This window comes from Podarcis gaigeae (genome assembly GCF_964106915.1).
Source record: "Podarcis gaigeae genome assembly, chromosome: 14".
Classification (NCBI taxonomy): Eukaryota; Metazoa; Chordata; class Lepidosauria; order Squamata; family Lacertidae; genus Podarcis; species Podarcis gaigeae.
The window spans coordinates 19,651,449-19,666,635 of NC_139690.1; the positions used below are offsets into that span (position 1 = coordinate 19,651,449).

General features: G+C 41.5%; 1 protein-coding gene across 2 annotated transcripts in view; it reads left to right on the forward strand.

The window, feature by feature from the left end:
• The window catches only part of NTRK3 (neurotrophic receptor tyrosine kinase 3), a 414,011-nt gene extending 399,230 nt beyond the window's left edge, over window positions 1-14,781 (forward strand). For both annotated transcript variants that reach the window (XM_083712570.1, XM_083712569.1), the window contains 2 exons: window positions 9,534-9,692; window positions 14,096-14,781. In XM_083712570.1, coding sequence (XP_083568696.1) covers window positions 9,534-9,692; window positions 14,096-14,281 — 345 coding nt within the window. In that variant the 3' untranslated portion in view covers window positions 14,282-14,781. The remainder of the gene's footprint in view (window positions 1-9,533; window positions 9,693-14,095) is intronic.
• The last annotated feature ends 406 nt before the right edge of the window (window positions 14,782-15,187 follow it).

Consider the following 15,187-nt stretch of genomic DNA (forward strand, 5'->3'; position numbering starts at 1 on the left):
GGCAAAGCTAATAATGGGTGTATGTAAAATGGCGAATATGCAATTAATCTGCTACATAACTATGTACCTATTACAGTGGTACCTCGGGATACATATGCTTCAGGTTACAGACTCCGCTAACCCAGAAATAGTACCTCGGGTTAAGAACTTTGCTTCAGGATGAGGACAAAAATTGTGCTCTGGCGGCGCGACAGCAGCAGGAGGCCCCATTAGCTAAAGTGGTCTTCAGGTTAAGAACAGTTTCAGGTTAAGAACAGACCTCCAGAACGAATTAAGTACTTAACCCGAGGTACCACTGTAATGTCAAGTTGCTTTCTTTTGTAATAATTCTTATTTGGTTTTACAAATATAAATTTATAACAATCCAAATTACATATCCATATTTCGAGATTTCTCCTAATCTCTGGACTTCCCACCTTCCCCTCCATGGGTCCTATTGTGCACCCTCTCAACTGCATATTATTTCATAATCCATATCTTGTGTCTTTCCATATTGTCCATAATATTCACTACATTATAGTGGTCTCCTAGATAAATTATAAAATTTTCCCATTCTTTATTGAAGTTTTGGTCTTCTTGGTTCCTGAGCCTTCCAATCAGTTTTGCCATTTCGGCATAGTCCAACAGCTTGGTTTGCCATTCCTCTCTGGTAGGGACTTTGTCTTCTTCCCAATTCTGGGCTAGAAATGTCAAGTTGTTTTTTAAACAAAGAGGATGAATTCGTAAGAGCTATGTGTGTTGTTGAGCCCCAGGTGGCAATTTGTGAAAGGAACTGATGCTCTACATTATTCTGTGCTGCAGTCAAATGGAGGGTCGCCAGCTCAGGTGGAATCCAGTGGCCTAAGAGGCCAGTGTCTGCCTTATTTCAAAGATGTTTCAAATATTTTTCAAATGCTTTTTATTTGGGACCTTATTAGAGAAAGGTGAGTAAGAGGTGACATGGTGGAAGCTTATAGAATTAGGCATGGAACCAAAAAAGCAGATGGGGGAAATCTTTCCTCCCTCTCTCATAAAACTAGAACTCATGCACATCCAATGAAGTTGATCGTTAGTGGATTCAAGACAGAGAAAATAAAGTTATTCAAACAACCTCCCACAGGAGGCAGTGATGACCAACAACTTGAATGGCTTTCAGAGAGGATAGGACAAATTCATGGAGGTTAGAGATATTGATGGCTACTAGCTAGGATAAGGATGCAGGTGGCGCTGTGGGTTAAACCACAGAGCCTAGGACTTGCCGATCAGAAGGTCAGCGGTTCAAATCCCCGCAACGGGGTGAGCTCCCATTGCTCGGTCCCTGCTCCTGCCAACCTAGCAGTTCGAAAGCATGTCCAAGTGCAAGTAGATAAATAGGTACCGCTACAACGGAAAGGTAAACAGTGTTTCGTGCACTGCTCTGGTTCGCCAGAAGCGGCTTAGTCATGCTGGCCACATGACCTGGAAGCTGTATGCCGGCTCCCTCGGCCAATAAAGCGAGATGAGCACCGCAACCCCAGAGTCGTCCGCGACTGGACCTAATGGTCAGGGGTCCCTTTATCTTTACCTTTACTAGTTAGGATTGCTATGCTCTGCCTCCACAATCAGACGCTGTAGCACTTCTGAACACCAATTGCTGGAAAACCACAGGAGGGAAGAGTGATCTTTTGCTCAAATCCTACTTGCGGCTTTCCCAGAAGCATCTGGTTGGCCATTGGGTCATTGACCTGATCCAGCAAGTTCTTATTATGTTCTTACTGAAATTCAACCATGAAGTCTTTGAGAGGGCTTATGATTAAAAATAAAGTATTTAAACACAGGAAGCTGAATCAGGCCAATGAATGATATACAGTAGTAAGAAGGCCAGGATTTGGCGTGGTGTGCACTAATATTGCTTGGATCACTGGCTTAGCAGTGGCCTGGAGGGAGTTAGCAATTATGTTATTTACTTTGATTGGGCTGTTTTGTCTATGTTACTTATTAGTACCTATGCCCTTCATATCCTATTTCTAATCTTTGAATTATTTACCTAATTGTCAGTGTATTGGCAAAGATTTGACACTGATGTTGGTTGGATCACCAGATCAACACCACCCTTGGCAGCCATATAATGAGAAACTTAGTCTAAACGCACACCCACTGAAATTCTAAAGGAATCCTTGACTGCCCTGAGAATGAGGCAGAAAAATGGAAGCCTCTTTCTCAGAAACCCTTTGAGAAATTGCAGGACAGGTTTTTTGACACGGCCCTGGTGCAAATTTGAATACCAGCAAGATATGTTGAGCATGGCATGGTGTCGTTAAAGAACAAATATCATTTCCCAAGCATTTTGCATTCAGGTCCCCACTCCTCATCCTCTCCCATCCCTGTTACCGCAAGAACCTGCGGCTTCTCCCTCTCCCTCTCGACATACTCCAGATTGATTGATTGACTAGTGCGAATGCTCAGCTTCCCATGTACAGAAAATACATAATGATTCTCTCTAGAGCCAAGGACGTGAAATGTAAATTCTTCTACAAAAGAGGGGAAAACAAAGGCTGTTTTCATACTGAGGCTTGTTAAGCTCTGCACAGTTTTATTCCAGTGCCTTTGGCAATGCATGCTGCTCCTGGTGACTCCAGGTGCTGCATGCCGGCATGGAAATTTGTGCTCAGCGGATTATGCTGTTCTTGAAAGAATCCTCCGGTGCTCCAAATGTATTTCAGCCAGGACAAGCGGATTTATCTTCCTCCTTGGCCACGGCTCCCATAACATCCAGCTCACATTGATTGCCAGCAGGTTGCGTGCCTTAGCCAAGCAGTTTTGGGGGGAAAAGAAAGGTCCTCTTTGTAATTCTGGGCTTTACTTTCTGGAGCTGGCTTGGCATAGCAGGTAAGAGACTGAGGTCAGGAATTCCCTGCTCCAAATCTCACACCTGCTATGAACTCACTAGGGTCCCCTCAAAACTCCTTCCTCATTATGCATTCAGGATGATTTGTGCATGTGATGGTATTGGGGCAGTTATATGCGATCAATACTGTTTGCAACTGCAAAAGTTTCCAGGGAAGACATGCTGCTTAGTTTCCAACCAGTGCATGCCCCAGAAATTAATACTGAAATCCTGTAACGTTTTATACAAATGTTTCAGGCAGGGGAGAAGTGGGGATTGTCCCACTTTTGTTGTTCTGTTGTGCAAAAATGTCATTCCATACAGTGATAATGCAGTTCTTCCTGAGGCTTACTCAGACTTAGAGGAGATAGGAGAGCCATCTTCAAATATCTAAAGGGCTACCATGTGGAAGCTGGAGCAAGCTTGTTTTTTTCTGCTTGGGAGGGTAAGACCCGAACCAATGGATTCAAGTTACAAGAAAATAGATCCTGACTGAAAATAAGTATTTTTTTCTTTTTCTTTTTCTGTTTTTTTTAAAAAATTCTTTTTTTTTTTGTATTTTCGAAATTCTGAATAAATATCATTTTTTTAAAAAAAGAGAAAATCAGGAAGAACTGTTCCTGAGAGCTGTTGAACAGTAGAACAGATTCTCTCAGAAGATGGTGCACTCTCCTTGGATGTTTTAAGCAGAGGTTCGATGACCACGTGTCATGGATGCTATAGTTGTGATTCTTACATTGCAGCGGGTTGGACTAGATGACCCTCAGAGTCTTTTCCAACTCTACAATTCTATGATCCTTTGATTATTCATTGGGATTAAAAACTGCACCTCTAAGGCCGTATTCAAGTACCTCCCTCTGATGGGAATAACTGTATGAAAGGAAATAGGATCCTTTCCCTCTGTCACATTACTATTGGGATTTACTTCTTTCCGACATGTATAAGATTGTAATGTAAACCTTATTGCCCTAAAACAGCAATGTATTATTTCCTTACAGTACACCACATTTATGTAGACTTTATGAAGGTCTATATTACCAGTGTTCTTTCTTAACCACATGTAGGTTTTTTATAAGTATGCAAATGACTTGATTTATGCAGTTACTCAAACATACTTATCTCTAGAATTATTGTTTCTTGCACTGAAGGAAAATGGATAGTCTTTCCCCTACACACACACACACTTCTAAATGCTGGCATCGCCATATCTCTCAAAGCTGCGAATATCTTATTCCTTTCTTAAATTATGTGTTCAATAATTTTCGTGGTTTTCTATTTCTTCCAGTTCAGTCTGGCGTATTATCTATGACCGTATTCATATCACCTCCTAAAATAATTTCCCTTGCATCAAAATCTATTACAATGTTTGCAAGGCTCTAACAAAAATAATAATCTTTTGCTTAGCATTGAGTATATAGCCAACCCATTCTCAGTTTCATCCCTTGATGTTCTCCTTTTGTTACAACATATCGATCAGCTGTATTCAAACAGGCACTGCTAATCTCGATAAATTGAGTTTCTTTAAATAAATAGCTGCTCCCTGTCTGTGTTATACTAGATGCAGCTGAAATGCCCCAATTTCTCATCCCCCTCTTAATATCTGTAGGTGATATGGGTATGGGTATTTGTTGGGATGTGGGTTGTCTGTGTGTACCCTGAATTGTTAGGTGATTCAGGGTGATTCAGGGAAGGTTCTCACATTCCTGAGTTGGAGGACTCTACACTGGTACCTCGGGTTACAGACGCTTCAGGTTACAGACGCTTCAGGTTACAGACTCTGCTAACCCAGAAATAGTACCTCGGGTTAAGAACTTTGCTTCAGAATGAGAACAGAAATCGTGGTGTGCTGGCAGCGGGAGGCCCCATTAGCTAAAGTGGTGCTTTAGGTTAAGAACAGTTTCAGGTTAAGAACGGACCTCCAGAACGAATTAAGTTCTTAGCCAGAGGTACCACTGTATTAACAAGGTTCACAAGGTGAATCAGGGTTTCCTACTCAGGATTCTGGTTTTGCAAGGGTTCTAAATCTCATGGAGAGCCTTTATGAGTAGATATGAGGCTCCTTGTTTCAGACACCACCCTCTGACCCATGTGTTCTGGTTTCTTTTTTCCCCCTGGTGTAATTCTGTACACGGTTAACAAAACTTGCCTCATTGGCAGATGTCACAATTCCTGCTGGATAACTGTTTCTCATCCCTGCTTTGCTGCTGTCATTTCCCATTGCTGGTTCCCACAATGCTATTCTGTTTGTCTTCCAGTAGGAATGCAATGATCTTGATTCATTACTTGCACATAACTCACTGCAACTTGATTAATTTCATGTATCCCAATGAATCACTTCTACCTTTCTCAAAACGGTGACTAATTTCCCAATCGGAAACAACCATGTCTTTAAAGAAGTATGATATAAACCTACTTTGAAAGCACTGTGCAGATACCCTTGAGGCCAAGGATAATTGTTGATTAACTATACAGAGGTAGAAGTGGGGTCAGCTCTGTTGGCCCCACTCCTGGATTTCACAAGTCTCCCAGTCTGGTTCTCCCATTTACTGAAGTGGGAGAAAGGGAGAGAGGTTTTGAAAGATGTGGGATGGTTCTCGAGTGAGTGAAAAATGGAACCCAAACATTTTACATTTGTATTTATTTATTCATTTCTATTTATGAATGGCTTTCTATGAATCATTCCATCCCACTTTCAGTACTGGGATTTCCCTGAATGAAGGCAGTAAGGATGCAGGACAAATTTGATTCAGTTTGCACTGCAAAAGCCAACACTTTCCAAAATTATATGTGGCTTGAAACACTGTTTTGTTGTTGTTGTTTAGTCATTTAGTCGTGACCCCATGGACCAGAGCATGCCAGGCACTTCTGTCTTCCACTGCCTCCCACAGTTTGGTCAAACTCATGCTGGTAGCTTCGAGAACACTGTCCCACCATCTCGTCCTCTGTCGTCCCCTTCTCCTTGTGCCCTCCATCTTTCCCAACATCAGGGTCTTTTCCAGGGAGTCTTCTCTTCTCATGAGGGGGCCAAAGTATATGATCAGCTTCAGAATGTGTCCTTCCAGTGAGCACTCAGGGCTGATTTCCTTAAGAATGGATAGGTTTGATCTTCTTGCAGTCCATGGGACTCTCCAGCACCATAATTCAAAAGCATCAATTCTTTGGCGATCAGCCTTCTTTATGGTCCAGCTCTCACTTCTGTACATCACTACTGGGAAAACCGTAGCTTTTACTATATGGACCTTTGTTGGCAAGGTGATGTCTCTACTTTTTAAGATGCTGTCTAGGTTTGTCATTGCACTACCACCCTTCAAAAGTTGCCCTTACCTACATTTCTGCAATGCAGTTCTCCAGCCAAGTAATGTCTACAAACCTGCATATAGTAGGCTGGATGTGCATGCAAATGTATATATTAGTGAAAAAATATATACAAAAGAAGGCATTCTGTCGGGGGAAAGTGATTTGCATTCATGAAATGCATGTATTTGTTTTGTTTATTTATTGCTTTTATATCCTGCCTTTCTGCCAAGGCACCCATGAAAATAACATGTATATTAGAAGAAGAAAAACAGGAACATGCTGATGAATTGTCATGAGTACTTTTATAAGAAAAAAGTATACTAGTTCGAGAAGATGATATTGCAATGGAAGGATGGTTCCATGCAGCCCTGCTGAAATAACATAGGAGACCGAGAAACTGAAAGAGCAATGGGTATTATAAAGACATGGATAGGATAAAGACCTGGCAGCTGGCAAAATTTATATATGTGTGTGTGTGTGTGTGTGTGAGAGAGAGAGAGAGAGAGAGAGAGAGAGAGAGAGAGATTATGTTTAGTTGTCTAGTTATATTTTGTTATGAAAACCAATAAGATAATTATTGAAAATTATCGTACACTGATGTGGAAATGATGGAGAACTAAATTTAAGCCTGGGGGAAATGAGAAAGGGAGAGTAACTGAAACAGACAGAATTGCCCACCCCTAATAAATGGTAAGCTTGTAGGTCTTCACTTCCACAATTCTCTGCAGATGACCTGGCTGATGTGTGGCATTGGGGATCAGGGCTAGCTTACACGATTCCTTTTCCATGTGTTTGATTATCCCCAGAATTAATATTGCCTCTGCATGGCTTATGAGTTCTATTAAAGAAAGTGCAGAATGCACAAATTCCATTTCAAATGATTTTGATGTCCTTGTGATTCATCTGTAAACATAATCCAAAACATTAAGGGTAACTCATGACTATGCAGAATGTGATGCACTATAAGAGAAGTGTTGCATGGTGCACATTTAGATTGCATAATATTGCTCCAGTCCCCTTATGAAATTAATCAGCCAAAGTGCTAAACCCATCCAATATTCAGTGCTTATTTTCCTCTTTTTAAAAAAGAAGCGCATTATATAAATCACTTCCCAGCTCTTGTTAATTGTATAGCTTAGCAGCAGAGCCCAAACTCTGTAGCGCAGTCCAGTAGTGAGTATAATGCATAGCTGTGAATGGTTCAGCTTCTTTCTGTTTACTCAGATGTTTCCTTCAGGAGTTGTCATTTAGTCCATAGCAGTTGATAAGCCAGGGGTCTTAAGCAGTCTATTCATCAATTAACTGTAAATCTCAGTTTAATACTCAGAACTTCAGAGGTCCTACTCTATGGACATAGCTTAGCCTTGACCAAAAAAAGAGTAATGATCAGATTCTTCTTTTCCTGTTGGCCAGGTGGGGAAATGTTGTTCTCTAACAAGGATGTTGGAAAATTCTGACAGAAAGAGGGCAAAATTTGCTGATATTCACTTTTGATGCTGCAAATGAAAATTAACCCAGCGAATACAACCAGTATTTGCTGCTGTAAATGATACAGACTTGATTAAGTCCCAGCCCTCTCATCTGCATTGTGTTTCCTTTCTATGTAAATAAATCGGGTGGAATCTAATTAATTAATTATGAAAGTTTTGTAAATTCATCACAAGATGAATAAGGCCATTTTTGGGGGGCAAAAGACCTAACTGTAGCGGAATGGAAACCTTCCTTAGTTCAGCCCATGCTATTCTGCAACCTCTCTTTGAATCCCAAGGGCAGGCCTTCAAAATCTTTCCTAGACTTTGCTCATTTTGTACACATAAATCCAGGCTGTTTCCCCCTCTGCTTTTATGCATCCACCTGGTGCACAGAAATAACTTTTAAAAAAGAGGGAGGAAACTGGTCCCAGAACTATTTTTCCCCCTCCCTACTGCAATCCCCAAGAGGGCTGGAGCCATGATGCAGATGTTTCAAGAGCTGGGCAAACATCAGTGCTTCAGAAGCACAACGAGTCTTTTAATCTCCCTTGTTATGCTCCCATTACCATAGTATATGTAAGGGCCGGCTCGTCTTCCAAAGACTGCAGCTGCAAGTTACTCGTGTGCGCATACCATGACTTCAAGTGGATTGATGCCATTTTATAGACTTTATAAAGAGAGAGCAAGCCAAAAGAGAAAAGCCTAGCTCAAAAATAGCCATAATAGGCATAATAGGAAAATCGGCTCGTGCTTTAAAAAGTAAGTAATTTAAAGCAGGAAATCCAAATGCCTTTTCAGATTTCTATGTCTCGTCATCAAGCTGCATCCATGCCAAGAATCAGTGGAAACACAAGAAGGGAAAGGTGCAGAACATGTTGTTAAGATTCCACAGAATCTGAGTGTTATTAATTTATGTAAAGAGCTCACACAAGTTTCTAGGACAGGGGTCAGCAAACTTTTTCAGCAGGGAGCCGGTCCACTGCCCCTAAGACCTTGTGGGGGGGGGGGGCAGACTATATTTTTTTTGGGGGGGGGAATATGAATGAATTCCTATGCCCCACAAATAACCCAGAGGTGCATTTTAAATAAAAGGACACATTCTACTCATGTATAAACACACTGATTACTGGACTGTCCGCGGGCCGGATTTAAAAAGCGATTCAGCCGGATCCAGCCCCCGTGCCTTAGTTCTAGAATCGCAAGGCTGAAAGGGCAAAAGCCAAGAGTGGAGATGTCTCCTTCTCACATTTTGGCCCTGTAGCCTTTTCATTTCTCCCCCTGTTCAATATAATAGAACAATGATCCTCCCTTACACTGAATAGGTGGAGATTTAAAAGGTATAGAAGTGGGTTGTTTTCACTGTTAGCTTGGGGAAAATGATCCAAGATCAGGGGTAGGCAACCTAAGGCCCAGGGGCCAGATGCGGCCCAATTGCCTTCTCAATCTGGCCCACGGACGGTCTGGGGATCAGCATGTTTTTACACGAGTAGAATGGGTCCTTTTATTTAAAATGCATCTCTGGGTTATTTGTGGGGCATAGGAATTCATTCATTATTATTTTTTCAAAATATAGTCCGGCCCACCACAAGGTCTGAGGGATGGTGGACTGGCCCAAGGCTGAAAAAGGTTGCTGATCCCTGTCCAAGATCACCCACTTTTCTCACTAGTTTATTTCCACATTTAATCCAAGACAATTTGGAGAGACCTCTCTCATCTCTACCCAGGATATTGTCAAAACCTCTTTTGCTGCAATAAGCTAGCATCTTGGAAAGAAAGACCATAGCTGAGGCATTCTCCCAGAGTTACTAGTGTTCAATTTGTATATGTGTGTATATAGCATTCAATGACCCCAAAGCTGAACTTGACTATAGTGTGTTCTCTTACAGTTCTAATAACCAACGTCTTGTTGTATCTTGCAGGTTGGAGGACATACCATGCTCCCCATCCGTTGGATGCCTCCTGAGAGCATCATGTACCGCAAATTCACGACAGAGAGCGACGTCTGGAGTTTTGGGGTGATCCTCTGGGAAATCTTCACATACGGGAAGCAGCCATGGTTCCAGCTGTCAAACACAGAGGTATTGAGCATGTGGCAGTGGGTGGGTGTGGGGGACAGACGCAGAAACAATCTCCTGGCACGGCAAGGGTAGTTAATATCAATTGCAGGAAGCTTTTGCCCAGTGTAGGGCTTGAACTCACAATCCTGAGATTAAGAGACTCGTGCTCTCCCAGCTGTGCTGTCCCAGCTGGTCCAAATTCATTGAAACAGCCAAGGGTGACAAGGCTGCAATCCACTATCCAAAAGCTTGGATAGGCAGAGACCAATGAAAATTGTAGGAAATCTATGTAGCCGTTGAGCAGGTGTCAAGCAAACAAGTTTCCCAATTCCACCCTCCATAGTCCTGGGTTTCAGCATCCTTCCAGTTAGAACCGGAGGAAAATAAAATAACCTTGTAGGGAATTATGGAAGAAGAGAAAAACCTGTTAAGAGAGAACTGCTAGACTACATTCAGAGGTATCTGCAGAAATATCTTGTAAGGCTTAGCAGGAGATGCGACTCATGTGGTGTGAGATGCAAAATCGACTGAGGTGTGAGGGATGGAAATTTGCTCATATTTGTCCTTCTGCATACCTATTAGATTTTCAGGTCTGACTTTAAAAAAAAGGTGTGCATTTTCTGCTTTCCAGATAAACATTCCTTAATTTGTAGACAGAGAATAATTGAAGGTGTTTATTTCTATGCCTAATGCAGGTCCTTCTATGCTCTCAGTGTTGCCTGTTACTGTCATTTAACATATCATGCACAACACACACACACACCATGCATTTGTGGGAAACACTTGGCCTAGGTTTGATGTGTGAATTTGGCAGGAGGAATATCCAATCCTGTTTCCAGAAAAGCTGGTCTTAGGTGCAGCTGAGGGAAGAAATGATGTAATTGTGTCATTTGGAAACAATTCAGAATATTTTCAAGGTTTGCTTTTGATGTTTGACTGTGAGGGATGCTCTTGAAAGACCTACAGATCTTGTGGGTAGGGACCAGCTTAGAATGTTAGAAGAACAGTAGCTCCATGGAAAAGCATCTCCTTTACATGCAGAAGGTCCCTTGGCGCAGTCCCTGACATCTCCTGGTGAGGTTAAGAGAGAACAATGCCCAGAACCCTGGAGAGCTGCTGCCAGCCAGTGTACACAGTACTGAGTTAGATGGACTAATAATCTGGCAGGGCGAAGCCTCCCCTTTCCTTCACATCCGTCAACAATTTAAATTTTATTCTGGGCTTCTTCCCCTGCCAGATGAATTTTGAGATCTCCCTATGCCAGACTTTAAATATCCTTGTACCTTTGATCACTGGGATATTTTGGAAGAGAAATAATATTCTTGGAAGTACGGACATTTTAATTGTGGCTATTCTTCCCCAAAATGACAATCTGAGCCTGCCCCACGTTTCTATATCTTTCTTAATTCCTTTCCATACTATTTCATAATTATTTTTAAATAAATCTATATTTTTTGGCGTTACCCATACTCCTAGATATTTCACCCTCTTAGTCACCTCTAATTCCGTTTCTCTTTGTAGTTCTTCAACTTTGTCCTTGTGCATATTCTTAACTATCATTTTTGTTTTCCTTTTATTAAGTTTGAAGCCCGATACTTTTCCAAATTGATCAAATTCTTCAAGTACCTCTTTTGTTGAGTCTAATGGATCTTCCATTGTTACAACCAGATCGTCAGCGAAAGCTTTAATTTTATATTCGTTCTGACCGACCCTTACTCCTTTTATTTTTTTGTTGTCTCTTATGGAATTAAGTAAGACCTCTAATACCATTACAAACAGTAATGGGGACAGTGGGCATCCCTGTCTTGTTCCTTTTGTTACTATTATTTCTGCAATCTCTACATTGTTTATTATGAGTCTTGCCCTTTGTTCTGTGTAGATTGCTTTTATCCCGTTGTAAAATTCAGTGCCCACTTCCATATGTTCCAATTGTTTCAGCAGGAAATCCCATATTACATTATCAAACGCTTTCTCGGCGTCCACGAATAACAACAAACCTTGCTTATCGCACCTGTCTGTTAAGTATTCTATGATGTTTATTATGTTTCTTATGTTGTCTTTCATTTGCCTACCCGGCAAAAAGCCGGCTTGGTCTTTGTGTATACTTTCTGCCAGGATGTCTTTTAATCTCTTTGCTAGGATTCCCGCAAAAATCTTGTAGTCTATATTTAACAAGGAAATCGGTCTATAGTTTTTGATCTGCTGTAAATCTGAGTCTTGTTTAGGAATTAATGTGATCAATGCCTCCTTCCACGACTCTGGTAATTCTCTTTCTTTGAGGATGTTATTCATTACTTCTTGCAATGGGGTCAGCAGAACTGGTTCCATCTCCTTATAGTATCTGCCGGTAAACCCATCCGGGCCTGGGGCTTTCCCATTTTTTAAGTTCTTAATTGTTGCTTTGATTTCTTCTATCTCAATTAGAGCGTTCAGCTTCTCTTTTTCTACTGTGGAAATCTTATTGATGTTCTTAGCTTTTAAATATCTCTCTATTTTCCTCATGTTATTCCTTTCTGTGTTTTTAAAGAGTCCTCTGTAAAAGTCCAAAAAGGCCTTCCTTATTTCATTGGGCTTATTTATCTCTTCTCCTTCTTGGAAAACTCCTTGCTGCCAGTCAGTGTGAACAATATGAAGCTATGTGGACCAATGGTCTCACTTGGAATAAGGCAGCTTCCTGTGTTGGGGCAATAAGCACTGGCCTCCATAATCACATGCCTCTATCAGGTTCAATCTCTAGCATCTCCAAGTAAATCTGTGTGTAGGGTGGAGGGGAGAAACTTTGGCTTGAAACCCTGGCAAGTCACTGCCAACTACTGTAGATAATACTGAGATAGATGGACCAATGCCTGATTCAGTATAAGTAGCTAAGCGTGGTTACTTCACATTTCATGGAAGGTGAAATTTCACTGGAACCTTGTACCTGCTATCCAACAGCAGGGCTGGAGCCATCACATTGACAGACACCTCTCCCTGTAGCCACCACCACTCTTGGCTTTGTGACTACATAGCTTCTTTTGCCTGTCATGTTTTTATCACCCCTCTCTCTTCCCTTTCCTTCCACAGAGCTTCTTAATCTCTCTACCCTTTTTGCTATTTATATGCAAACATTGGAATGATAACTATCTGTTTGGATGTGTGGCAGTGCCCATTACTATTCAGAAGCAATAAGCTCTGGGGACCACCCTCGCTGGGTTTGGCTGACTTCAGTGCATTGTTTGAGATCTGCTGCTATTGGCAGTGCATGTCAGGACACTGGGATGCCACTGCAGTGCTGCTTATGAGCTTCAGACAAGGGAGAGGGGGCAACCAGTAATAACAGCTGCCTGGCAAATCCCACCCCCACCCCAGTTATCTTACCTAGGAGCAAGAATGGCAAGAGAATATAGGAATAAATTCTGGAGAAACAGGTGGCCCCTGTACAATATTGTCAAGAGAATACTTACCTCCCACAAAAGCTAACTCGAGCAGGTTTTCCTTTCTTTCTTTTTTAAATAAACAAAGCAGCAAACTAAAATGCTTCATAAAAACAGTCATAAAGGCAAGGAGAATAAAAATACACGATAAAAAATGAAGCTAAAAAAAGAATGAACAGCATAACATTTATTACCTGGCAGGATACAAGTTTCACATTTATAGAAGATATGGCAAGTATTCATTAATGATGCCAGATAAAACCATGTTTGGTAGGAATGTGCTAAGCATAAGATAGCCCCCAAGCAGATTCAAATTCTGAGGGGTCCACAGTGCCCCTGGCAGCATGAAACTTACGGGTCAGTTTTTCAGCGATAACAATAAACTTTACTTTTTAAAATGATAAGTCCAAAGAGTAACAAAAAGTGCTCTTCCATCCTTGAGCTATTATGTAATGAGCAACAACTAACAGATCTAAAATTATTTTTTGGCAAATAGGTTTGGCGTTAGCACCATCAAAAGTGGATAAAAGATGTAACTTGGGGTCCAAAATGACATGTTTGCCAATAATAATGCTAATTCCTGTTACAGCCTGAACTTACAGAACTTGTGTATGTAGTTAAATCCCCTATGCCAGTGTGTTCCTTGTACCCTACAACCCTTCCAGCGTACGGGAAAGCCTGATATTACAATATGAGGTAGTCAAACCAAGGTTAAAATCCAGCAGTAGCCCACATTCAAAGAATTCTCCCTAAAGTTAGCAGAAACACATCTGGAGGGGCAAGTGGACCTGAGCTTAAGACACCGAGGTTTTGAGTTTATTTCAGAAGAACCATTGTCATTTTTTGCAGAATATTATGATTCAAAGTAAAAAAAATAAGAATCCCGGAGCAGTTTTGTTTATTGTTGTTAATAATTGTATAATGATTAAATCACACATATGCTCATCCCAGATGGGTAAACTTTAAAAAGATGGTTTGGGGTGTATGTGACTTTTCTGTTATGCATTGCAGGTCATCGAGTGCATCACCCAAGGCCGAGTCTTGGAGCGTCCTCGAGTCTGCCCCAAGGAGGTTTACGACATCATGCTGGGCTGCTGGCAGAGGGAACCTCAGCAGCGGCTGAACATCAAGGAAATCTACAAGATCCTTCACGCCCTCGGCAAAGCCACACCAATCTACCTGGACATCCTTGGCTAGCAGCGGTCCCTTTCCTCCAACACCGTTGCTCTGCCCTTCTTCTCCCCTCCCTACCTCTCCCTTGACCTCAAGCCAACATATTCATATAAACTCAAGTGCCTGCTACACGTACAACACTGAACAAATAAAAAGACAATTACAACTTCAAACAGAAAGGTCCTGACAACCCACCTGTAAAGCAGCTTGGCTTACATATATATATATATCTAGAGATAATATATATAGAGAGAAAGATATATTCAACTCCCACCAGAAGCTGCCATTACAGGAAAATGTAAGGCGTTATAAGAAAAAAGGAGAGAGCGAGGGAGGAAAAAGAACCTACAGTATTAAAAAGGAACAAAAAAAGAAAAAGGGAAAACAGGATCTTTTAACTCAAGGTGTGGAACTGTGAATCCTACTGCGCTCTTTTGGTTCCAGTTGCTGTGTGGAGCTCAACCCACTTGGGAACGCTAAGAGATAATCCCGCCAAAAAAATTAATAAATTAAATTAAAAACTGGCAAGACTGTGCCTGATCTGTAGCTGCACTTTGCGGGCTCCGTCCCCTGGTGCAGAACTGGCAAAGACTGGGCTCTGATCCAGGGTGATGCCCCTGGAAGAACTTCCTTTTACTGACCCCCAACCACCTTCGTATTGCCCCCCACCTAGCCCCGACTTCTACTTTCAGCATTTGGGGACAGATGCTGTTCCAAACAAGCCCCACTTTGCTGATTCTTTCACATGTGTAGACTCTATACAGTTTTGCTTTTCGTTATTGGAACATATACAGTTCAAAAGGATTTCATCACCTACGGGTAAAACAAACAAACAAACCAGAAACAAAAAATAGCCACTAGACCACAAGGAAACAAGAATGGATGTAGTATTCCTGCTCCCCTTATTTACCTGTTTCAGTTTTTTTTAAT